Below are 24,810 nucleotides of genomic sequence, written 5' to 3'. Positions count from 1 at the left end.
TACGGTAACCGTGGATTTCCTACAAAATCTCGTCGATTTCCTCCTATCTCATGGGCAGTCTCTCCAGTAAGCTTCTTTGAATCCGTGTTTTCTTAGATATTTTGTTAACAAACAAAACTATATTTAAAAAATACAGACAAACGGGATGAAAACAAAATATTTCGACCGTTGGCGGCGGTAATTATGACAAACTGTCTTCCAAATAGGTCATTCAACATGGCATTTGAGGATTCCATTTTACATTTGTAACAATTGACCGAGCCCTCGAAATAAAATACTGTATGAGTATGCCGAATTATAAATCTAAGTTTATTTTAACTTTTCATGTTTCACGTTTATGAAGTAAACATACATATGGTAAAAACTTTGAAAGAAGAAAAAGACAGACGTTGACATATATTAGATTCCGAAGTTATTAAATGTTAATAAATCTCCTAGCTATTTCATGATTTAGTGGTTCTGCCGTCAACTAATTCAATAAACATACATTTGTTTTTAGGAATTTTCGATTACTTTATATTTTATCGGTTAATTGGTTGACTGTATCTAACTATGTCATAGTCACAAATTTCCCCATGTCAAATTTAATCACACATTTGACTACTACGTGGGATTTCAATACGCTTGTCCAATAGTCGAACATTCATAATTAAAGTCAAATAGCAGTGATGGTGAAGGCAGCGTTATTTCCGGCATTTGCGAAAGTCACTAAAATACAACCTTATTTGAATCATAGATACTATCACATTCGCATAAAAACTGCGTGTTTTACAAATCAATTTGTATATCAACTTAACCATAAATTCATGTAATCGGGGACATTTCAAACTGGCTGGTAAAATGTCCATGACATAAACTCCGTTAACTAGCACCAAATCCTGCATCGATTGGTAGAGTGGTACCGGTCATCTGGTCGGCTGCTGGCGAGCATAAGAATGCTACCAATTCCCCAATCTGTCAAATCAATTGTGATTATATGTTAATGAGACTGTATGCAGACTTCGGTTCTTTTATCAATGGCCCCAAACTCTAATACCAACCTTTTACTTGTATGTTGATGTTTTGTCTCTTCAGTGATGCATGAATTAATCTCCGTGAAACTTTAAGACAAAGCTAAGTACATTTTACTTTGTCAAACACAAATGTTGTATGAACAGCACTGTTACAATTGGTACAGTCAGAACCGAATATGCCAATATACCAAGATACATAGCTAAACACTGGGTATCGAGTATGTATCTATAGTACCTGCTTTGTTGCACCAACACATTCCAGTAAGCTTTGATGACAATTCTCATTTCCAACACCAAATGCAAAAGTATAGTTATTTAATTGCTCGCACTGCTGAATATCGAACCTACCTGATCCTGCCCAACAAACTGTCCAGATGGATTGAATGACTGAAGTGCCGTTTTCTGCAGGAAAAAAAATGTATGTAATAATTCATTTGAACAAATTTCCAAATGAATGCAATTACAAAAAAACTTATCGACATTTTTCGCATTTATGTAATGTCCAACTGTTTATGTTGTATGCATATGTTGCCACAATTACAAAGGAAATCGTAATCCTGAAACAAAACGTCGTCTGGCTCACTCATTAACAAAGCTACATTCTATCGGCTGGCTAGACAGAAATCTTACAACCAACAGCGTTTCGCCAATTGTCTGGCGTGACAAACACCTTTACCTATATTGTTACACTTTCTTTGCGTGAGCTACCATTATCTTAGGAGATCAACGCCAAATTCATATGCCCCGTCTGGTAAACCTACGGTCTGGCGCGTTCTTTGATATTTTTGAGACAGTCAATTGACTAAAATGTATCAATTGTAGTTCAGTTTTTGTTGTGCCAGACGATAACATGTGGAAATATTAATTAGATTTTGGTCGAGCCAGACGAGAATATTTACAACATCAAAGAAATATTTTGTCTGGCCAGACAAAAACTGTGGCAATGTTAGTGAGATTTTTGTCGAACCAGGCGACGTTTCGTTTCAGGGTTTGTGATTTCCGTTGTAGAGGCAGTTAGGTGTTATGTTAAACTTGGTTAAAACTAATGTTTCATAAACAAAGAATAACGAAGGGAGACAAATGAAATGCCTCTTAAATGAAGAACGTCCACTGACAGTTTTTCCAGCTATTGGATATTGATTTCAAATTAGATTTTCCTCAATTCGATTTGTTCACAAAATTTTGTATTAACCAAACGTCGAAAATCAGGCTGATTTAGACTAAACCATTTGCAACAAGGTTATGTGATTTTCTGTCAATTAGTTGATAAATGAACATGTATTTCTAAAATCAGAGGGATGTTTCTATTATCTCAAACAACTTTTTTAAAAAACAAACAAACAAAAGACCTCTTACCAGAAGCTCTTCTAAAGGTACCCCTGTTTCTTTGGCGTAGTCCACAAGCTCAGCGTCATACACTGATAGAGAATAATTACCTGTCTTAATGATTTGGTTAAGTTTTATTTCCATACATTTGCATCTTTCATTTCAGGATAAAGGAATGTATTAAGTTCGAGGAGGATCATGCATAACCCACTTCATGCAATCTCATATACTCACAATTCTGAGGTTTTTAACACTCAGAGTCTTTTATAAATTACCAGACTATGATGTAAATGGTGGCCTTTAATGTGGTAGCGCATGCTGGCCTCCGACGATGAAGGTGACTGGCAGTTCGGACAGTGTGTGCAGCGCTGTAAAACTGTGTTAACACATGGCTAATACATCTCAGCATTCCTTACAATTGTGGACTTCATGCCAAAAATGATATTAAGATTCCAAAATCATTTCAGGGCAGTTAAATAAGAAACATATCTAATCTCATTACTTTTTCGAAAAAGAATTATGATTTTGTGTTTAAATCAATATCTACATGATACAAAATTACATCGCATACTTCTTTGATAAATTATACATAAACCCGATAAATTCAAAGCACCATGAAGTCATTTAAACTGTATGATATGAATGTAAGAAGTGTAAACTTCGTAGAAATCACAGAACTCACTTTCGGTGTGAACTGCTCCAGGGCAGACCGCATTACAGGTGACTCCAGTACCAAGCGTCTCCAAGGCAGTTACCTGTAAGTACGATTATTTGAATGTTTTACATATTATAACACAATTAATTAATTTAATTTAACATTTAAAATCACTACGAGGTTGAAGTATTTGAATAAAAAGAAAACAACAATATAAAACTCTGTCAAGTAGTGATTGCAATTAATTTAATATAATATTTTGTTCCTTTGCAGGTATTTATTAACTTTTAAAGCAGGCCCGTGTCATATGTAAAAAGAAAATAAAACATATTTTGATATTTATGTCTTCAATACTTTCACCACAAAAAATTCTAGCATACTGCTTTTTATTACCTGTATGCTGATATTTTATCCCTCGAATTAAAATGCGGAAGTCATATAGGTCGATTAGAAGAATCCTCACATGACAAGCTTACCTTTGTTAGGCCGTTTAACCCATGCTTGGCTGCAGTGTAAATGCTGTACATTGAGGCCCCGTCTAAGCCCAACGCTGAACTTATGTTGACTATTTTACCCCAGGCTATAATTTAATATATATGTCACAGATCAAACATGATATTCTGCAAGTCTTGATGTGGCTGAACTTTCAAGATTTGTTTTCAATTACTGGGGAAGGCCACACCAGGAAATAAAAGGCATTTCATAACCTTTGGATTGTAGAGAGTTGTTTCCCGATTTAACATCATGTGAAGTTCGCGCGATTTCCAAGAAACGCCAACATGAACTTTATTTTACAGTCATTTTTTTAGCAGTGGTCCACCGTTCCTTTGTGGGCGTTAACGTTAGCAGCATGATTAATTATCTAAAGGTGATAAGCACTTAGGAGTACAATGCGGAACAATCAATGTGAAACAAGATTCAATTTTATGTTTCTTGGCAATCGCGCGAAATTTATGTGATGTGATATCATGACTCCCCAAAACCCAAAGTTTACGAAACTTATTTATTTCCTGTAGTTGTGTTCCCCACTGTTCGACGTCATCAAAACATGAAAGTCTGACGCAAATATGCTATGGATTTCATCGGAGGATACATCACGAACAGGTCGTGGTTGAGATGTATAATGTGTCATACATTACAACTACAATAACTGTTTTCTGTAACAATCTATGTATGATCAGTAATTGATACGTTCTTTTAATGTTCAGATATGTGAACTAAATTATTGCCACAATCAATGAAAGTATTATTTGTCTTGTATACAGTCCTCAATATCAATTACCCGAAAACATCGCTGTTCAAACTGATACTGACTTACCTTTGTTTTTCATGTCTGGTAAGCATAGTTTAGTAAGATAGAAAGGAACAGTTAACATGATTCGCATATCTCCTTCCCAACTGTCGACCGAACTATTTTCAACGGATTTTACGGTAACTACGCCTGTGAATGTAGTCAGAATAACATGTTGTCAAAACACATGTGAGGACCAGGACATCCTTGCAGAATCTCTCTCGGTGTCTGTCTGTCTGTCTGTCTGTCTGTCTGTCTGTCTGCCTGTGTGTCTGTCCGTCCCTCCCTCCCTCCCTCTCTCCCTCCTCTCTCTCTCTCTCTATCTCTCTAAAAAAAATAATTACTATAGGGAATTTTCAAAAGTTAAATACCTGCATTATTGACGAGAATATCGACTCCATCGGGAAAAATATGCTTTATGTCTTCGTACAGTTTCTTAACCGTAGATAGGTTACTAAAATCCGCTTGAAAATAATGAACCGGAATACCGCATTCTCTGAAAATAAAATGAAATTAAAATACAAGTTTCTAACGGTATTCATTGTTGCTATTATTCTAAGGCCTAGAAAAAAAATTGTTTGGTTCCGGTTACGCGACCCCACAAGAATAGTGGATGCGGAAACTGACATCATCCTTAAAAAGACGCTATAAAACTGTTCTTCCAATCTGTAATGGAGGTACATCTGATGAGAAGAAACCAATAACACAGGAATAAACGGAAAACATAAGTACCTGAACTAGACATTCACATATCATATATATATATATATATATATATATATATATATATATATATATATATATATATATATATATATATATATATATAATTGACTGGATGTAGATAAAACCACATAAAAGTGCTCAATACGGGTAGTAGAGCGAATTATATACAGGTTTTGAAAATTTGAACCAAATTATATGCTATAGACCCTACAGAACTGTTTCGTGAGGTGCGTAGTCCTCACTCATCAGGGGTAGAATGGAATATAACATATTCCATTCTACCCCTGATGAGTGAGGACTACGCACCTCACGAAACAGTTCTGTAGGGTCTATAGCATATAATTTGGTTCAAATTTTCAAAACCTGTATATATATATATATATATATATATATATATATATATATATATATATATATATATATATATATATATATATATATATATATATATATATATATATATATATATATATGATCCACCTACCCCATCTATTCTAAAATTGAGCGTAATCGGAGCCACACAATTTTTTTTGTTAGGCTCATGTCTTTCAGATTTACATATTGTTCAAAATCAGCTCATTGAAATAGACACTGTAGGATCTTTTTCCCAGTGAAACCACATATTAGTTTTGGGGGAGTGCGCAAACTTGGTGATTAGGATAATTTTGATATTGTTGTCGTGTCGGTCATCTTGACATTCTAGTTAACCTTGTCATACTAATCAAGTCTTATATTAGTTCGATACCTATCAACAGCAGTGTGGTCGTATCGATCGTTGACACATTTAATTTAATAAATTTAAGTTGATGTTTTAATGTTGATGTTTTTGGACTCATATCATTGAGGAAATGTTCTAGGTTCATACCAATCGTGGTTATCTCCACAGATCTACAGTTCAGTCTGTTGTCATTAGGTAGCTTGATTAAATTTTATTGTATCACCAAACAATACTACATACCCTTGCAGTTCATCTTGTAATACTTTAACTTTCTCGGATCCTCGAGTACCAGCTAAAATAACAGAACACCCTCTCTGTGCAAGGCTTCGTGCCGCACCGAATCCAATACCCCTGCGATCGCTTGATCCTGTTACCAGTGCGACTTTTCCATGATGAATACGTTCTATGCCAGTCTGTCTCATGTAAAATATGACAAGAAAACGATCAACGAGAAACACGAAAGGGTGAGAGAAAAACATAAAAGGTGGCAACCTTTGACGACAAAATTCAAACTGGGCCTAATGTTGTAATTCGCCTACTCGTTTATTATTTTGCCTTCTCATGGCCACTACATTTTCCCCGCCACTGAAAGAAAATCGTGTACGAACTGCTTCGCCGATAGTTGCAGCCGAGTTTTTAGGTTATAACGTAGTCTAAAAACAAACAGACCCGCGCGCGCGCACGCGCGCGCACACACACACACACACACACACTCAGTCAGTCAGTCAGTCAGTCAGTCAGCCAGTCAGTCAGTCAGTCACAGAAAGCGCGTAGATGTTCCCTTTGTCATACATTGACTGTTCACATGTTAAGATTAGCATACTATGGATGACCCGACCTTGACCGTTTGTTTTGCTAAATCGTGGCTTACTCAAGAGACGAAATATATATAGTACTTGTATGTAGTAGTTATTATCACTTTTAGATTCTAAACAATGTTGTAACAGACAGCATCTAGTGATATGATTTCTATAACGGCGATTGTTTTTTTGTGTGTGTGTCTACTGGCAACGCTGATCTTATCACTCAATTCCTCGTTTAAATACAACCCACCTTACTACTTGAGAACCTTCTTGTTGTGAAAAAGAAACTTCTGGCATCCTTCACGAAACGGAATCCTTTTATGAGTGACATTCGGGAGGAGGTGACTGCTGATGAAGTTAATTATTAATTTACAGTAACACTGATGATATGGTCGACGTCTGTACTGTGTGACTGACCTAAATTCCCTTTGACAGCAGGAGCTGACAATTTGAATACGACCCTGTGACATGACAAGATGCATACACTAACACAACCAACCACGCCACGGTGCAAGCTACACAAGATGTATGTGCTGTGTTGCGTGAAGGCCGTTGCAACGCCTGTATTAAAGACGTATGCAGAAATATTTCAATAGAATCCGAATGATAGTTTATTTTGCCAACTTCAAGTTTGCTAGACCATAAATTACCCATCACTCCAGTGGACCACCATCGCATTCCGTATGCATATAGGTCTCTTTACAAAGTCGGCGTTTGTCTGTATATTCAAGTTACACATTCTAGTGTTAAGATTTGTTTAAAATGTCTCTCTCTCGATGTCTCACATCAAGAAGATATTTAAGAAGTCTATACCTTGCAGTGAGAAGATTATCAAGTTCAACGGTAAGCTAACACCAGTTTACTTGAATGATATTTCGACGACCCCTAGTCCTGCTTGTATACAGAGTAAGTCGTCCGGTGTTGAGCGAAACGCATACACTGCACCGTCTGCAAGCAGGACTAGACGACCCTATGATGGCGGAACAAAACATGAATTGAATGCAATACACCTCAGACCACTACAGACAATTCCTGTAGTGGTCTGAGATTACAGCTGTATTTTAGAGTAATTCTGTAAGTAAAAAGTCAATGAAAACATCTCTAAACGTTGGTTGACCCGTCGAAATTACTGTGTTGCTGCCAATGATTTGTTATACACCTATACAGTTTGGTGACACACGGGTTCAATTTTGCATTCAATACCATTCATACATCCTCAGACCTTTTGTGTGTGTGATATCAAGGGAAAATGACTACTGGTCGTAAGGACCGACAGGTAGCAATAGTTGCTGGTCCTTACGGAAAACTGCTGGTCCATACTCAATGCAGTTCACATTCACGACCTGTATCTACATCAACCCCAACCCCCCCCCCCGCCCATACAGATCAAATAATTTTGAACTTTAATATGAGACAACATATCTTTTTATATACTAAAATAAAAGGGTACAACTAATTGTTTAATATCCACACTTTATTTCATCAAAATAGTATGTTCTTACAGTTGAAAATTTCCACTCGTAATAAAAAAAAAACTTGGAAGCGAATTTGGGATTCACTTATAAGTGCTTTTTTAACTCTTTGAGTAGAAATTTTCCTTTCTGACTATGAACCCAGAGACCATAAACATTAATTCTCACAAACACCTGCTCTGTTACTCACTGAATGTATTCGTTCCATATAAATACAGATACATAGATTGTAGATAATATGGTTGAATGAATCTTTCATCTACATTATCTGCAATCTCAAAGAGATCACAGTCTTCTCCCTTCTCACCGTTCGATTATCTAACCTTTGAATCACATGATCCAAAGTCAGTTTCATCGTCTGTGTCGACAGCTAATGGGGCATGCGCAGTAGCAACAGAATCCTTAATACCTGAGGTACATTGTTCGTCAGCCTTCGGAGACTACGATGGATGTTGAACGGCTACTCTTTGACTTTGTGTTTGAGCGTGAGCTACAACATTTGAATGACGAAAGTTCACTGACCTCACGACAAGTGGACCTTAGAATTACCAGAGAATAAAGATGTACTGATGATACTGTACCTAGTGTGAGAAGACAGCTGGTCGTATGCACCGGGACACGGCTTGCAGTACATCTTCTCGTAGTACTGTACCAGTAACCATGGATGTATTAGTGATAATACATCCATGCAGTAACCCATTTAACGAAAAAAGCATACAAAACATAAGAAAGAACCCTCAAAATCACAACAAACGCTACCATTATTGCTGCTACTTGCAGACAGAATTTTTTCTTCTGTTTTTACGGTTTTTTTCGATCCCATGTATAACTGGAAGCAAACGCTACAATTCCTGTAACGTTAACGCAAATAGACGGACGCAAAGCAGATCTGAATCGGCAAGTTGGGTGGATTTTTCTGCTAAATTATGCCTCATCTGCCAAAACATTGGACATTTCCCAACTCCGACATTAATTGCATACCCTTCAAGACCCAAGCAAGTTCAGAGGTATCCAGTCAAAAGCAGCAACGCAATTGAAAGAGGTAGTACGCTGGCGTTTGCAACGTGATCTCGTCCATTTGAGTTTGTCCAGCTTCCAGTTAAACATCGCAACGAAACAAAGCACAAAAACAGAAGAAAACCCCCTCAAAATACTACAATTATTGCAGCTATCTGCCAAGCAGCTTGAAACGATCGCCTTGTATTCTTGTCATATTCTGTCTGCCTTTGGTTTGCTCTTAAGTTTCGTCTTCTTCTTGGGAGGCCCATGGCCGCCTTCTAAATGTCGCCACATACTTACAAATACAATGTGGAACTGTCTCAAACATGTTAAAGTTTTGTGTACTTCGAACATTAAACCTTACAGTGATTTTGGCAGAGAGACGTATGCGCTTCGTAAAATGAGTTGAACGTCTAAGTTTTTCTGATCAGCCAAAACAAAAATAATTAGAGAAATTCAACCAATCATGTGATTTCTAACAGAAAGTATATACTGCATGCTATGCCATATGTAGAGTTGATGTCAACATTGACAACAAAACCAGTACTAGCGAGCTAGCTCTGACGCTTGACATGTTAATTCTATGTAGGTAAAATTATATCTTTGAATAAATGTTATTATTTAATCCACATTTAAATTCCAATTGGTCATAAGGCCCTACAACATGTTGTAATTCTGAAAAACTAATTTCTCACGCTGCTAGTAGGGCAAATAAGGTCCCAGACCATACCAAACAACACTCTGAACAACGACGGGACTGTACTGTAAGAAGGTGATATAGGGTGGATGACCTAAGGGAGCCTTCAATAATTATAAATGAGAGGGATCGATATTGCCGGGTGAAGTCAAGTCTACTCTTTTTTTTTTTAAATGTGCCCCTCCCCTATTCCAAAAAACGTTTTCTAAAAAGTAGCCATATCTCGGCAATTCCTTGTCCTCAGTCTGTCTGTCTGTCTGTCTGTCTGTCTGTCTGTCTGTCTGTCTGTCTGTCTCTGTCTCTCTCTTTTCTCTCTCGCTTCTCTCTCTCTCTCTCTCTCTCTCTCTCTCTCTCTCTCTCTCATACATACAACAAATATATCAAGATGACTGCTTCTTTCACAACTGTCATTTATTTACAGAACCATGCTGGTATATCTCGCACACATCATGGTAGAGTTGCCCTGATAACTGGATCAAGTGACTCTGGAGGCATTGGGATAGCTATAGCCCGAAGTCTTGCACAGAGAGGGTGTTCTGTTATCTTAACTGGCAGCCGACAACCTGAACATGGAAACAAATTGACGACGGAACTTGAAAGGTGTGTTAACCCCCTTGTTAAGATGGTTCATTAAATAATGATAAAGTCGTATTATAAATGACTTTTTCTTGGGTCAGTAATTGTCGAACAATATGATCATTCGAAGTTCATGAATTTAACTTCGTTTTGCATCAACATTTTCAAATAGCTCAACAAGAAAGCTTTCGACAGGTATCCACCATGGCTTCGTTAGTGTTTGGTGCAATACGAAGTGAAATTCATGAATTCATGAACGTTTGCACAGCTATTCCACCAACGGACACAAATAGTCGCACTGCTATTCTTGAATGAATGGCCGCTTATGTACTATTATTCAGATGTAGACTTAGGACTACTCTTTCTTTTCGTCTTCGCACACAGCTGACAGACCAAGTAACTACACTCGAATCACTCTCACATCTTATGTCCGACTCAACTTCTGTATGTACTGGGGGATCACCACTTGAACCTTAGGGAATTAGCTCAGACTACACACAGTTTGTGTTTAAAGGTCTACACTGAAAACCAAGGCAAGCACCTAGCAAGTGCCTCGTTCATTGACTTCCCCCGAAGCCAAGTGCCAGTCCCAAGTGTTCTTTATTGTGACGCCCTTAAAGTCTAAATTTACATAACGCATGGCCAATGGCCAAATAATTAATGCAATCCATATTAAAGTCTGCAGGAGGCGTTAACATGCCCTAAAAAGTATTCTCAAAACATTGATGAATGATCACTATGAATCCTAGCTATTTATGAAATGCAGACTGTCGTCTCATGTACTCGAGTACGCTTGGAATCTTGTGGTCTGAATCCGATATCCCTGAGACAGTCTGTTGACATTTCCCAGTCAAACTAGGACATGCGATGTTGTTAAAATATTGAATTTACTGAAAATATGAATATGTCATCTGTGACACTACACCATGGAAACTGAGATTTCCTTGTTACTTTTAATGTCACAAATTGATGCTACTCATATACGACCGCAATCACATACAACAGATAGAAATTCACGTATTTCATGAATGTCATCCGTTCCTTATCTCTTTTGCTTTTACATTTTTATTAGACAGTATGGAATACAAAGTGATTATATCCCCGCTGATCTGAATGACTTGACTTCAATCAGGAAACTTTACGAAGATGCAAAGTGCATCTATTCTGATGGAGTTGATATACTTGTCAATAATGCAGGTAAGTGCGTCCATTGGATATTATTCTGATGAAGGGTATATAATGCAGGAAAGTCATTGTGCAGTAGAACTTTCAAAATATTGCTGCAGTGCTTGCAATACTAATAATAATGTGCACAGTGTGATTTCAGGATCCCAGGCCATTCAACAAGCTTGAAAATTATATTTTTGTAATAACATTTCCCAGAAACATATGACCGTACATATACCTACCGAATAGCTAACTTCGAAAATATAATCATTTATTCGTCCTGATGTCAAAACAATTAGTATGCAGAATTCTCAGCAAATTTTTTGGAGCTTGGGTTATGCAATTCGCAAAAGTCAACGTGTCGTTGAAAAGAGACATAACTCAGTTGCATATACATTATCTTATTTCGTAAACTCCTAGGTATTGCGTCCGTGTTTCCACTTGAAGAAGTCCCTATTGATGGCTTCGAAAGAGATCTTCGGGTTAATTTAACAGCAGCCTTTTATCTAACACAGTTGACCTTGGCGAACATGAAGCAAAAAGGTTAGTTAACTTTGGAAGTTACAATTTCCTTTTTTTTTTGTTACATCACTACTGGTGTTATTTCAATTAAAAGCCACATATAAGTAACCAGCAATGTCCACTAAATTTATTGAGACCTTCATACTTTGAAAGACACCACATGATGTAATACAATTTGTAGGACCAAACTAGAATGACGAATGGCCAGAGGTATTGGCCTAGCCTCTTAGCCAGATTATTGTTATAAGACTTCAATATTACCAAGGTGTTCAATATACCAAACCTCCGTATGGGCGTTGAGATACTCATGTTGTAACAAAATCAATAACAACAACAACAAATTGGGTACCACAAAACATTTACCAAGCTGCCTATTTCAGTTTCAGATAGAAACTTTTTATGCAAGATTCTATTACTATATAGATTAGAATATCAAGATACATTAGACCTGCAATGGTTACCTCCTTATTATCATGTACGCGTGTCGCGTGTCATTTTTAAAGAGATACAACTAAGGGACTGGTCAGTTTCTCCAACCGGGGGAGGGGTGGTCGGCGGATTTTTCCATCAGGCCGACGAAAAGTCACTGACCTGTCTCCGTAAAACTAAAAACAGGCTGACTCCCCATCACTCAATTGTAAAATATAGTGAACCCTTTCCCCCCCCCCCTCCCCCATGATATCTACATGTCAGGTATTTGATCGTGACTCAGAGTGGCCAGCTTGAATAAATACTTTACATGATAGCATCATACAAAACTAGCGATTACACGGTAAATATAGTAATACTATGTAGTAATCCCTTCATACTGAAGAGTGGAACAATTTAGATTAACGACTTTTATCAACTATCTAGGAAGATTACCATTACGGAACACTAACTTTTTGCCCCAAAGTGTAATATATGTTAAGCATACTGGCCATTGATTGTGAAATATCTGAGTATTTATATGACATGTTATGTAACTGATGTGGTAGGTAATACATGTATAGGTATAGTCATGTTTGAGTGTCACACCGGGTGATCTGAAGTAATATTAAAAACTATAGGTATTATACGTGGACAAGAACAAATTCCACAGTTCAAACAAAGTCATGCCACTTTACATTCACAGAATATTTCTTCTATCAAATTCCAAAACACAATGACCCCCCCCCCCCCCATCCACAATTTTCAAAATATGATGACCCCACCCACTGCCAATTTCAAAGACAGGGTGACCCCCACTATACAATAAACCATAATAATCCATATTTCCCTTTCCGTATATTTGTTCATACAGCATGGGGACGTGTAATCAACATCAGTTCAGTCCTTGGGCTGACAGGACGTGCTGCACGCGCTGCGTATAGTGCAAGTAAACATGGAATGAATGGTCTTACAAAGGTTCGTATATCCCTCCCATTCCTGTCTCTCGCTCCTGCCCCCTCTCTCCCCCTCTCTCTCCCTCCATCTCCCTCTCCCTCCCCCTCTCTATCTCTCTCTCTCTTTCTCTCTCTCTCTCTCTCTCTCTCTCTCTCTCTCTCTCTCTCTCTCTCTCTCTCTCTCTCTCTCTCTCTCTCTCTCTCTGTGAGGAATCTATTGTCTATTATCAACACATATTGTGTGTTTTATTAACAGGTAGTTGCATTGGAAACTCTTGGTTCAGGAGTAACCTGTAATGCCATCTGTCCAGCTCTTGTAAACACAGCCAGTGAGTGTGTTATATTTTTATGTCAAAGTGTTGATATAACATCAGACCAGTTGGAAGACGTTCAATCAATTATAATGGTCTTCTTATTTGATTTCTGTTTCCTTTTTCATTTTCAACCAGATTGATATTTCAATAATCAGTCAAAGAATCACGTGTTTACGTATTAGCAAACATGTATGTATGTATGTATGTATGTATGTATGTATGTATGTATGTATGTGTGTATGTATGCATGTGTGTATGTACATGTATGTATGTATGTATGTATGTATGTATGTATGTATGTATGTATGTATGCATGCATGCATGTATGTATGTATGTATGTATGTATGTATGTATGTATGTATGTATGTATGTACATGTATGTATGTATGTATGTATGTATGTATGTATCGTTGGGTGGGTAGTTAGGTCGGCATGGATGGATGGATGGATGGATGGACATTGTATTTAACTATTTATGTATGTTATCTGTCTGGATTTCTCACAGTAGTAAAAACAGTAATAGGACAGCTCTCCAATAAGACTGGAAATACCAAAGAAGAGATAGAAGTAAGTCTGACGAATTGCTTCCATTATAATGGGGGTTTTAGTAGGGGAGTTAGCTGCAACAGGAATATTTTTTTAGAAATGTATTGTTTGATAAAATAACATACTCGTAATATCGCAGTATTGAATCACCTGTGGGTGTACGTATTCTTGTAGCTGTATACTTAGTACAATTAGTACAATTATGAATCAATTTTACATGCAGCCACAATATGTTTGTCCCATAACATGCTATAATCGATCTGCTCCGATTCACTGCATGAAAACAGCGCTGTGTATTATCACTCCAAAGCCAAAATTCGTATAAGTTACTTGCTAAATTTCGATGAAAATGACGTAAAAGAAGGTTTATTAACCGGATTTTATTACTTGCAGTGAAGTTGTAAAATAATTACCGAATTTCGTGAATCTCGGGTTTTCATTTAATGACTTTAGCGACTCGTCTAAAAAACGTTCATGTTTCCCTTACGATGGCATGTCATACAAGCCTCGTTAATATTCATTAGAAGAATTTAACTAATCATGGCATCAGAAGTATACAGTTCAGGAAACTAACGAATCAAATTTCGTGATGTGTTCATGATATTCTATATGATTGGATAATATTAACCTCAGCAGTCAAGATAGTGTCCCCGCTGCATGATTTTGACCGAAAGCCTACAACTAGATTGAAGTAACGTTCGCTCCGATGTCTGTTTCTTTTTTAAGTTAGTTAGAGTGACATTATTTCTGTACGACTTGATAAACATGGATAAATTCAACCTGTGATCTCCGAGTTCATACGTACTGTAACACTACTTCAGCTTTGATCGGCAAGGTTCTTGACCGTGACTTACACTGCGTATACTGCCTTGACAACGTTAACACAACCCAACTACTGCAGCTGCAAGTCGATAATTAAATAACCCTAAATAATCATCTGTATACGTGATCAAAACACGTCTTATATAAAATGTAAAGAGCAAATTTCCATATTTTGATGAATCACTTGAGTAAGGCCTTAGCTTATGTAATAATAACTTTTTATTGTTTTTTATTCCTTGCTCCCTTTTCCATTCTCTGTAAAGAAACAATTACTTGAGGCGTTAAACCCATCCGGCAAGTACGTAGAAACTGAACAGGTAAGTGTAACGTTGCCTTACTTTGTATTCAGGGTATCGTCAATATAACAGTACTTGGAATCCACTATTTATCAAAATGCTGTCTTGTGTGACATTATGTATTGTCATACGAAATAATAACATTCTCATCAAGACGGGATTAAAATGTGAACTTCATCTTTCAAAATGATTGTTTTATTGTAAGGGTTATACGTATTATGTTCACGATGCTGTTGGAAAATCGCCCTCATACGTTTCGCATTTCATATCTTTCGATTCTCTCACGTTAGATATACCACTCACGTGTTCTCACAATTCTTTTTTTATATATTCTTCTGATAACCCAGGAACATCCATACAACCACCCCACTTAAATTTATAATGTTGAATTAAACAAGTGAAAACATTCAAGGCGTTTTGATATTTAACACTTATTGGTTGCTAAGACATAATGTAATTTATCTATCTCCTCTCCACAGATTGGCGAATTAGCAGCATTTCTGTGTTCTCCTGCTGCTGACCAGATAACTGGTACAGCCATTCCTATCGATGCAGGGTTTGGCGCTCGATAATTGCGTAACACCATTTCATTGATGTACAACTGATAAACGCAATAATTTGCATGGAGGAAACAACCTATATTACAACGTTATTATGAAACATTTCTTATAATTCCAACGACAACTACATATTAGTTTGTTTTATTTCATCAAACCGGAGACAGTAGATACTAACTGCATCAAAATCAAAATCAAGGTCATCATGAATATTAAAGCTGCACGAGCTGCAAATGGGACGGTTTTAAAAAATGTTTTATACGGTACAATAACGTAGTCGTACACTGTGAACACTATAGCATCATGTGTAGATAAACGTATTGTGTAGCTATATACACGATAAATCAAATTAGATTAATTATTTTCGTACACACCCAAAATCAGCGCCCTCAACGGTGATCGCGATTTTATAGTGTTTTTCGCTGTTTATGGATAATATCGCCCATTGGTTAACATATACAATGTCTAGGCATTGGGGTTTCGACAATTTTCAGTAACTGTGGTTGTCTCATCGACATATGATACTCCAATTACACCAGTACAGTTTGAACATGATGACAAATGCAAAGCCAACCTTTCATTCAAGATGTATACTTGCCACTTCGCTAGTAGACAGATAATATTGACTGCTTTTTCTATGAACAATTGACGATAATGAATATATCTTTGGTTATTTGTTGAAAACAATATCCCACTTGCAGCCTGTACGTGTTGGTTTAACAATCAGTGAAATACAATGTAAGAAAATTTAAAATGATCACGAATTTACATTGGCCTAATAATACCGTCAATTCAACTTCGGAAATTCAGAGTTATATGTACGTGTACAAAAGAAAGAAAGACAGCAAATAGTCTCGTATGTGTCAATAACCAAATTCCGGAGATTTACTTTGTATTCCTGATTTCAAAGTTAGGTTGTATTGATATCTTTGCTTCACCGTATTCTGATGGATGTATTTACATTTAGACTAAGGTAATATTATACATGAATTAGAAGGGTTATCTTTGCCCTAAGTGATTTCACAACATATTCCTTAATTATATATTCGGTTACATTCAACAAGTATTGATATCAAAAGAAATTTAATTACAAATTTTGCACTACTCTTTTTTTTCCAAAAACATTGGGTCAAAATGCTGTCAGACATGAAAAGGGACACGAGTCGAAGAAGCATTGGTAAGAACTCGATTCCATCGCTGTCATCACATTAATAATTTTTAAAAAAGACATTCGTTGTTTCCGACTACACCAACCGCAGTGCATTTGTGTGAAATTACTGTATTAATTAAATTCCTGTGTTTTGATCTAATTGGCAGAGTTGAAGGCCATACCTCTCAAAGACTAGATGAATGGGTGAACTGTGATGTACGTGTCTGGAACGAGGTCAGCATTGTCACAGCTTCCAAATCGACTACTTTATTCCTCACACTACAACTTACAATTAATCCACTGCGACATGTTGTGTTTCATAATAGGGCACACAGAGCATGGTCTTAACATTGTTTTGGACCAATGCAATGTCCGGATATTGTACTAGAGCTGTGGAATATGAACGCATTTTCGATACAATCATGTAGATAATGCATGTTTAATTTATAAATGCCACATGCAGTTGTGTAATATGATTTACTGACTTGAGTGTGTACTTTAAGGACATCACTGTAAGTCTCACTGACAAGCATTTGTTTTAGAGAAAATGACCAATATTAGAAGTTATCTCTGACTGGTAAACTGAGGGGGTACATGGATATGTAAACAATTCACCAATTTGTGAGGACATGACTGAACAAGTTAATATTGCCTGTCGCTGGAACACCCTATAACTGATAGCGTGCACTTAAATAATGAAAGTAACTATTCACTATTAACTAATCAAGAGATAGGATTTTCTCAATAACGTTAATACCTGTGCACTACATAGAAATAATTCATTGGATATGGATATACGACAGACGCAGATTTATTCAGGGAGCTTTCAGAAATTACAAGCAGGAGGGCCAGGGGAAATCAGGTTTGGGCTGTTCTGTTGATCTCAGGTGACAATGTGACATGTTGACACATGAACACTAACTGTGCAACCTGATCTATAATATGTATATGTTATGTTATGTTATGTTATGTTATGTTATGTTATGTTATTTTATGTTATGTTAGGTAAAGAACATTGCAACACCTGCATTAAAGACGTACATACATACATACATACATACATACATACATACATACATACATACATACATACATACATACATACATACATGCAGGCAGACAAACTGACGGACGGACGGACAGACAGACAGACAGACAGACAGACAGACAGACAGACAGACAGACATAGAAATAACTATACCATGTAAACATTTGTCATTAGTAATAACTGTTGCGCTAATCAAGAACTATTTCAGAGAATTTCAATGATTGTTTTTGCCAACCCAGCTTGTCACGCCCATTTGTGACCTACTTTGCTGGACCATAAATTCTGTGCTACCCATCATCCAAGTGCACAACCCTCTCATTGCGCTCTTGACAGAGTTGGATTTTGTCTGTATATTCAAGCTATAAATTCTAGAGTTAAGATTTGTTAGTGAGTAACCACACATTAACGAGAGACACACACACCAAATGAGTGGGCACAATGGGCAACTGGTTTAATGAGTTAAAAGTATCATTCACATATCACCAAACAAAAGCTGCCCTATAAGTAAGAAGTCTAAAAAAAAAAACATTGGAAACAACATAGAAATGATGTAATGTAATAGCATGACATGTGGGTTTATCTTCATAATAGGGTTGGGTGGGAGGGTTTTGAAACACACTGCATATGCGATCGAACAGCGTGAAGCAGGTTGTACATGCGCAGTAGTAGTAACAGTTAAACAATGATCGGCGTTGAGGGCGCCACACCATAAGTACACTAAAATTCTTTAAAATAAATTCTAAAGTGCAATTAGTGAGTAACCACACATTAACGAGAGACACACACACCAAATTAGTGGGCACAATGGGCAACTGGTTTAATGAGTTAAAAGTATCATTCACATATCACCAAACAAAAGCTGCCCAAACTCCCAACATGAGGAACATGTGACTCATAACACAACTAAATTACAGCTGCTATAAATTTTAATCTTAATATTTCTAAACTTTAAAACACTTTTAACTCAATCTCTTATGGTTAATAACTGGTACACTGAACTGACTGAATGCAGTGAGGCATTGCCCTGGGTTGAACAATCATTCGTTGAGCAAAGGTTGATAAGACTTGTCTAGGAGTACGAATGTATCTCCTGTAACAATCACTAGACCATCGACCCATGACTTTGATTTCCCAGTCTGAAATTCCGGCTGCTGCTGCTGATGTGGCACCCCCACTACGGAAACTATGACCACTGTACAAACTAGAGTCTAGTCCTATGTGGCTAAGTGAGGTCTTGAGGCTTTTAACTAGTATATATCTAGTAAGTGGCTTATTACCTGGCATTAAAAACAAAGCATCATTAGGTGATGCACCAGCCTTAATACGTTGGGAATATAAGCGTGATAACAAATCCACTGCACAAATTGAGTTGCCTGAGCAGCCTACAACAACATCAACACCTTTACGAAATGGGTCACATTTGGACTGTTTAAGGTGAATAATGGCTACAGAATGCATAGGTTCAGTAGTACCAGTAAAACTAACATCATTAACAGTAAGATGAACAGTTGGTTGAAAAGGTAATTGTTTAACTACAAGTTCGCCAGATCTAAACAGACCAAAAAAAGCAGTTACCATTGCAGTCCACAAAATAAGGTCTATTGGACGTGAAACATCATATAAAGGTTGCAGTTTCACAAGAATGTCAAATGTTATTGCCAACTTTTGTTTAGAGTCTGGTCCTTGAAATCTTTTTACTGATCTCATAGCTAATGGAATACGAAAACGACCCTTAAGGGGGTCTGGAAGGCCACTTTTGATATGCAATGAGCGTACCGAATAAAGGTATGTCAGAATGGTATTGTACTTTAGGTTCCTATCTTCCTTGAGATACGCGATAAACATAAGTAACAGATCCTCAGTGGCAGGCATGGGTATGGCTTGTATGTTTTCACAGAACTGCAAATATGACTTTTGTCCTGAGTTATAGGTACGGTCTGTGTTAGCCGAGTATGCACTACCCACTAGATTACAAGCCCGTAGCCACCAGTGATCATTCAAAGTGCCATGTCCTGTGAAGAAAGTAGATTATTGTTTATTATTTACATGTATCTAGATAATGCATCAGCTTGAGTGTTTTTGTATCCTGGAATGTGAACGGCATTCATCAGGAAACTATCTCTTGCACAAATGTAGAAAAGCTTTCTGAGTAGAGAAGCACACTTCTCATTGCGAGATGAGCCAGAGCGAATCATTGCAACCACTGAGGAATTATCACAATGGAATAGAATTTTATATCCAGCGAAATTTGAACCCCAGGTGTCTGCTGCACGAACAATAGCATACAGTTCCCTCCAATTAATTGAATGGGTCTTTGGTGTATAACCAGGTATCTCATCAGTGAACTTTCCGTTCAATGTCTGTTTTCCATATACACAGCCATAGCCAATGTCCGAGGCGTCTGTATATAGGTGTAAGTCTACGTTATTTGTCCAGTAACTATCATAAAACATACTAACTCCATTCCATGTTGGAAGGTAATCAAGCCACCATTGCAAGTCAAGCTTAAAGGCTTTCGTCAGTCTGATTTTGTGATGCAGATGTTTAAGTTTCTTTGAAGTGTCTATCAGTCTCCTTAAGAAAGTCCTGCCTGGGCGGCAAACACGTGTAATGAATGATAACTTTCCTATAAGAGAGAGAATTTTGCGTTTTGATGCCTTTGTTTTTTGGGTCCAAGTGTGCAATTCCTCAGTAATCTCATTAATACGGTCCTGTGATACACGTGCTTCCATATTTTCAGTATCTAGTGTAATACCAAGAAATTCCATGGTCGTGGATGGTGATGTGACTTTGTTTGGATTGACTGGAAATCCAAGTTCATGACAGGCAAGTAGCATTCCTTGGAGGTTTGTATTACATTGGTCAGTATTAGGGTGTCCTGCTGTGAAATAATCATCAAGATAGTGGTCTACAGGGTTAACATGATACTTAGATTCCATGGCAAACTGGAGTCCGTCTGCAAACTCAGTAGATATGGCTGGGCTGCTCCTTAATCCAAATGGCAGAACTTTACTATAGAAGTAACATTTCTTTTGTTCACCATCAATATTAAGATTCCATGAACAGCCAAGTAACTCCCAGTCATCCGGTGTGACAGGAATTTGATAGAATGCGTCTTCGAGGTCAACCTTTGCGATTAGGGACCCCTTACCTAATCGTTTTATATGCTCGATAGCCGTGTCAATCGATATGTATGTACAACTGAAGTCTTCTTTCGATATATGATCATTAACAGAGTCTTTTGGAGGCCAGGAAAGATCATGAATTAGGCGATATTTGTTTGTATTCTTCTTAGGTCGAGCACCTAGGGGTGAACTGATAAAAGATTTGTAAGGTGGTTCAAAGTATGGTCCTGATTTGTATCCTTTCCTGACTTCCTCTAAGAGTTTTTTAGACACCGTTTCAGGAATGATGAGTGCACTTTTCCAATTTGGAGACACCAAGGGGGTTTCCGGCCTTTGACCTTTATATCCGATAGGCACCCCTTGTCGGATCCAATTCAGAATTTTCTTTGCATATTGTTTGTTTGGATGTTTATTGAGGACCTGTTGCCACGCCTTGGCGTTGAAGTGACATGCAATTCTGACAGGTGATGAGAGGGGAGTCTGCACCACATTTCTTGCACTTGTGAAGTCGTTTGCATCTTGGGAACTTGCATTCTCCGGTTTGGTATAGGAGGCATATTTCAGTTTTCTTCTTCGTGTACGTCGTCTTTTTCTCCTTTGATGTGGATAGTTCCTCCTGAAATGGACACTCCATGGCTAATTAATAAATGATCAGTACTTCTGCAACGATAACATTCCCTCCGTGTGCCCTTTATAGCAGTAGGATCCATAAATGTAGTAATATACAGGTCTTGGTTCATGATATGATAATCAAAGGAGTGACGGTCCCCTAGGTAATGGCGGAATTTAACGTCATATGCATAGACTGCTGGCCATGCAAATTTTCCATCACAGTTCTGTATTAGGTGGTGGTAGGACAACAGGGATTTTGCAACATAGGGTTTTTTTCTCTAATAGTATGCTCTCCACCACAGACATCGCACTGAGCCAGGCACCAAAAGACGATATGGGGGCTTTCTTCCTCTTTGGGTTGAAAACAATTTGACTGCCATCAATAGTAGCCTCCATTTTTTCAGTGCTTGGTGCATTGAACGAGTTTGTGGGGTGTAGATCGCTTAAATCGACGTACTCACCCGCTAGCACCTTCTTTTGTGTCCCAGCTGGTACTCCGTCATGCAAAGCTGATTTCTGCACTGGGTGGGCTGACATGTTTTCAAAGTCGTGAGGAATCGGCCCGTGAGGGCGCAACACATGGTCATTGTTGGCTAGTTTGTGGCGGGAAGTGACATCATCATAATCACGCAAGTTCAAAGACTGTTCGATGAGATCTGCCAATTTATCGACTTTGTTTTCTAACTTGTCGAGTCTTTTAACGACGTTACCCCCTTTTAATAAGCTGATGTGTGTGTTGCAGCGATCAGTAGAATCGGCATAGCTATCGATGACTGATGCAGGAGATAGTGGTTCCACATCTTCATTTTTCAAGTAGAGTTTCACTGGCGATCCATAGTCCTCAGTCTCCTTCATCTCGTCTGGGCATGTAGCACATGCATGTGACACTATTTGATCCCTGGGTCTAAGGTTGTATGACATTTTTTTGACTTCGATCACCGACGACGAGTTTTTGAAACACACTGCATATGCGATCGAACAGCGTGAAAGCAGGTTGTACATGCGCAGTAGTAGTAACAGTTAAACAATGATCGGCGTTGAGGGCGCCACACCATAAGTACACTAAAATTCTTTAAAATAAATTCTAAAGTGCAATTAAAATGTCTCTCTCGAGATACAGCACATCAGGAAGAAATTTAAGAAGTCTATACCTTGCAGTAAGAGGATTATCAAGTTCAACGGTAAGCTAACACCGTTTTATTTTAATGACCTTTACGACGGCCTCTATTCAATACCATGATGGTGTGATAAAACAATACAACTTGGATTTATGATTACACCTGCCTTTGGCGTTTTTCTTTTCCTCTTATGTTTCGTCTTCTTCTTCTTGGGAGGCTCATGGCCGCCTTCTAAATGTCGCCACACACTTACAAATACAATGTGGAACTGTCTCAAACTTGTTTAAGTTTTGTATACTTCGAACAGTAAACCTTACAGTGAGTTTGGCAGTAAGCTAACACCATTTTATTTGAATGACCTTTACGACGGCCTCTATTCAATACCATGATGGAGTGATAAAACAAGACAACTTGAATGCATGCTTACACCTCAGACCAATACGGACAATTCCTATAGTGGCCTGAGATTACAGCAACAACAGCTGTATTTTAGAGTACTTCTGTAAGTAAACAGTCAATGAAAACATCTCTAAACGTTGGTTGATCCGTCGAAATTACTGTGTTGCTGCCGATGATTTATCATGCGGTTATATATTAACATATACAGTTTGGCGACACATGGGTTCCATTTTTCATTCTATACCATTCATATATCCGCAGACCTTCTGTGTAAAATCAAGGGAAAATGACTACTGGTCATAAGGACCGACAGGTAGCAAATGTTGCTGGTACTTACGGAAAACTGCTGGTCCATACTCATTCACAGTTCACATTCACGACCTTTATCTACATCAACCCCCCCCCCCCTCCCCACCCATACAGATCAAATAATTTTGAACTTTAATATGATACAACATATCTTTTTATATACTAAATAAAAGAGTACAACTAATTGTTTAATATCCATACTTTATTTCATCAAAATATTATGTTCTTACAATTGAAAATTTCCACTCGCAATCAAAAAGAATTTGGGATTCACTTATAAGTACTTTTTTAACTCTGTGTGAGTAGAAATATTCCTTTCTAACTATGAACCCACAGACCATAAAAATTAATTCTCACAAAAAATTGCTGTGTTATTAACTGAATGTAATCATTCCATATAAATACAGATACATAGATTGTAGATAATATGGGTGAATGAACCTTTCATCTACATTATTTGCAATCTCAAAGAGATAACAGTCTTGTCCCATCTCCCCGTTCGATTATCTATCTTTTGAATCACATGATCCAAAGTCAGTTTCATCGTCTGTGTCAACAGTTGATGCGGCAGCAGCAACAGAATCCTTAATACCTGAGGTACATTGTTTGTCAGCCTTCGGAGACTACGATGGATGTTGAACGGCTACTCTTTGACTTTGTGTTTGAGCGTGAGCTACAACATTTGAATGACGAAAGTTCACTGACCTCACGACAAGTGGACCTTAGAATTACCAGAGAATAAAGATGTACTGATGATACTGTACCTAGTGTGAGAAGACAACTGGCCGTATGTACCGCGACACGGCTTGCAGTACATCTTCTCGTAGTGCTGTACCAGTAACCCAAAGCACACAAAACATAAGAAAGAACCCTCAAAATCACAACAAACGCTATCATTATTGCTGCTACTTGCAGACAGAATTATTTCTTCTGTTTTTACGCTTTTTTTCGTTCCCATGTATAACTGGAAGCAAACGCTACAATTCCTGTAACGTTAACGCAAATAGACGGACACGAAGCAGATCTGAATCGGCAAGTTGGGGGGATTTTTCTGCTAAATTATGCCTCATCTGCCAAAACATCGGACATTTCCCAACTCCGACATTAATTACGGAGCCTTCAAGACCCGAGCAAGGTCAGAGGTATCCAGTCAAAAGCAGCAACGCATTTTGAAACAGGTTGTA

The 24,810-nt window shown here is 37.7% G+C and overlaps 4 protein-coding genes across 4 annotated transcripts; 1 reads left to right on the top strand and 3 right to left on the bottom strand.

The window, feature by feature from the left end:
• Positions 1-455: 455 nt before the first annotated feature.
• LOC144434493 (D-beta-hydroxybutyrate dehydrogenase-like) lies at positions 456-6,922 on the bottom strand. The gene is made up of 9 exons (XM_078122948.1): positions 6,783-6,922; positions 5,970-6,142; positions 4,657-4,781; positions 4,313-4,435; positions 3,471-3,574; positions 3,022-3,094; positions 2,370-2,431; positions 1,362-1,415; positions 456-954 (listed from the first exon to the last, which is right to left on the bottom strand). The coding sequence occupies exons 1-9, from the start codon at positions 6,861-6,863 to the stop codon at positions 862-864; spliced, it is 888 nt and encodes a 295-aa protein (XP_077979074.1). The 5' UTR covers positions 6,864-6,922; the 3' UTR covers positions 456-861.
• Positions 6,923-7,224: 302 nt separating this feature from the next.
• Positions 7,225-16,022, top strand: LOC144434324 (D-beta-hydroxybutyrate dehydrogenase-like). Its single transcript, XM_078122775.1, has 9 exons — positions 7,225-7,375; positions 10,122-10,300; positions 11,349-11,473; positions 11,864-11,986; positions 13,248-13,351; positions 13,586-13,658; positions 14,150-14,211; positions 15,276-15,329; positions 15,788-16,022. Exons 1-9 carry the CDS (start codon positions 7,295-7,297, stop codon positions 15,878-15,880), a joined length of 894 nt encoding a protein of 297 aa, XP_077978901.1. The 5' UTR covers positions 7,225-7,294; the 3' UTR covers positions 15,881-16,022.
• Positions 16,023-19,041: 3,019 nt separating this feature from the next.
• On the bottom strand, positions 19,042-19,935 carry LOC144434323 (integrase/recombinase xerD homolog). Its single transcript, XM_078122774.1, has one exon. It carries the CDS (start codon positions 19,933-19,935, stop codon positions 19,042-19,044), a length of 894 nt encoding a protein of 297 aa, XP_077978900.1.
• Positions 19,936-20,105: 170 nt separating this feature from the next.
• On the bottom strand, positions 20,106-22,721 carry LOC144434322 (uncharacterized). The gene is made up of 2 exons (XM_078122773.1): positions 22,021-22,721; positions 20,106-21,804 (listed from the first exon to the last, which is right to left on the bottom strand). Exons 1-2 carry the CDS (start codon positions 22,719-22,721, stop codon positions 20,106-20,108), a joined length of 2,400 nt encoding a protein of 799 aa, XP_077978899.1.
• Between the last annotated feature and the right edge of the window lie 2,089 nt (positions 22,722-24,810).

This window comes from Glandiceps talaboti, chromosome 4 (assembly GCF_964340395.1).
Source record: "Glandiceps talaboti chromosome 4, keGlaTala1.1, whole genome shotgun sequence".
Classification (NCBI taxonomy): Eukaryota; Metazoa; Hemichordata; class Enteropneusta; family Spengelidae; genus Glandiceps; species Glandiceps talaboti.
The sequence above is the reverse complement of the archived record's forward strand: the minus strand, read 5'-3'. Positions and strand labels throughout refer to the sequence as shown.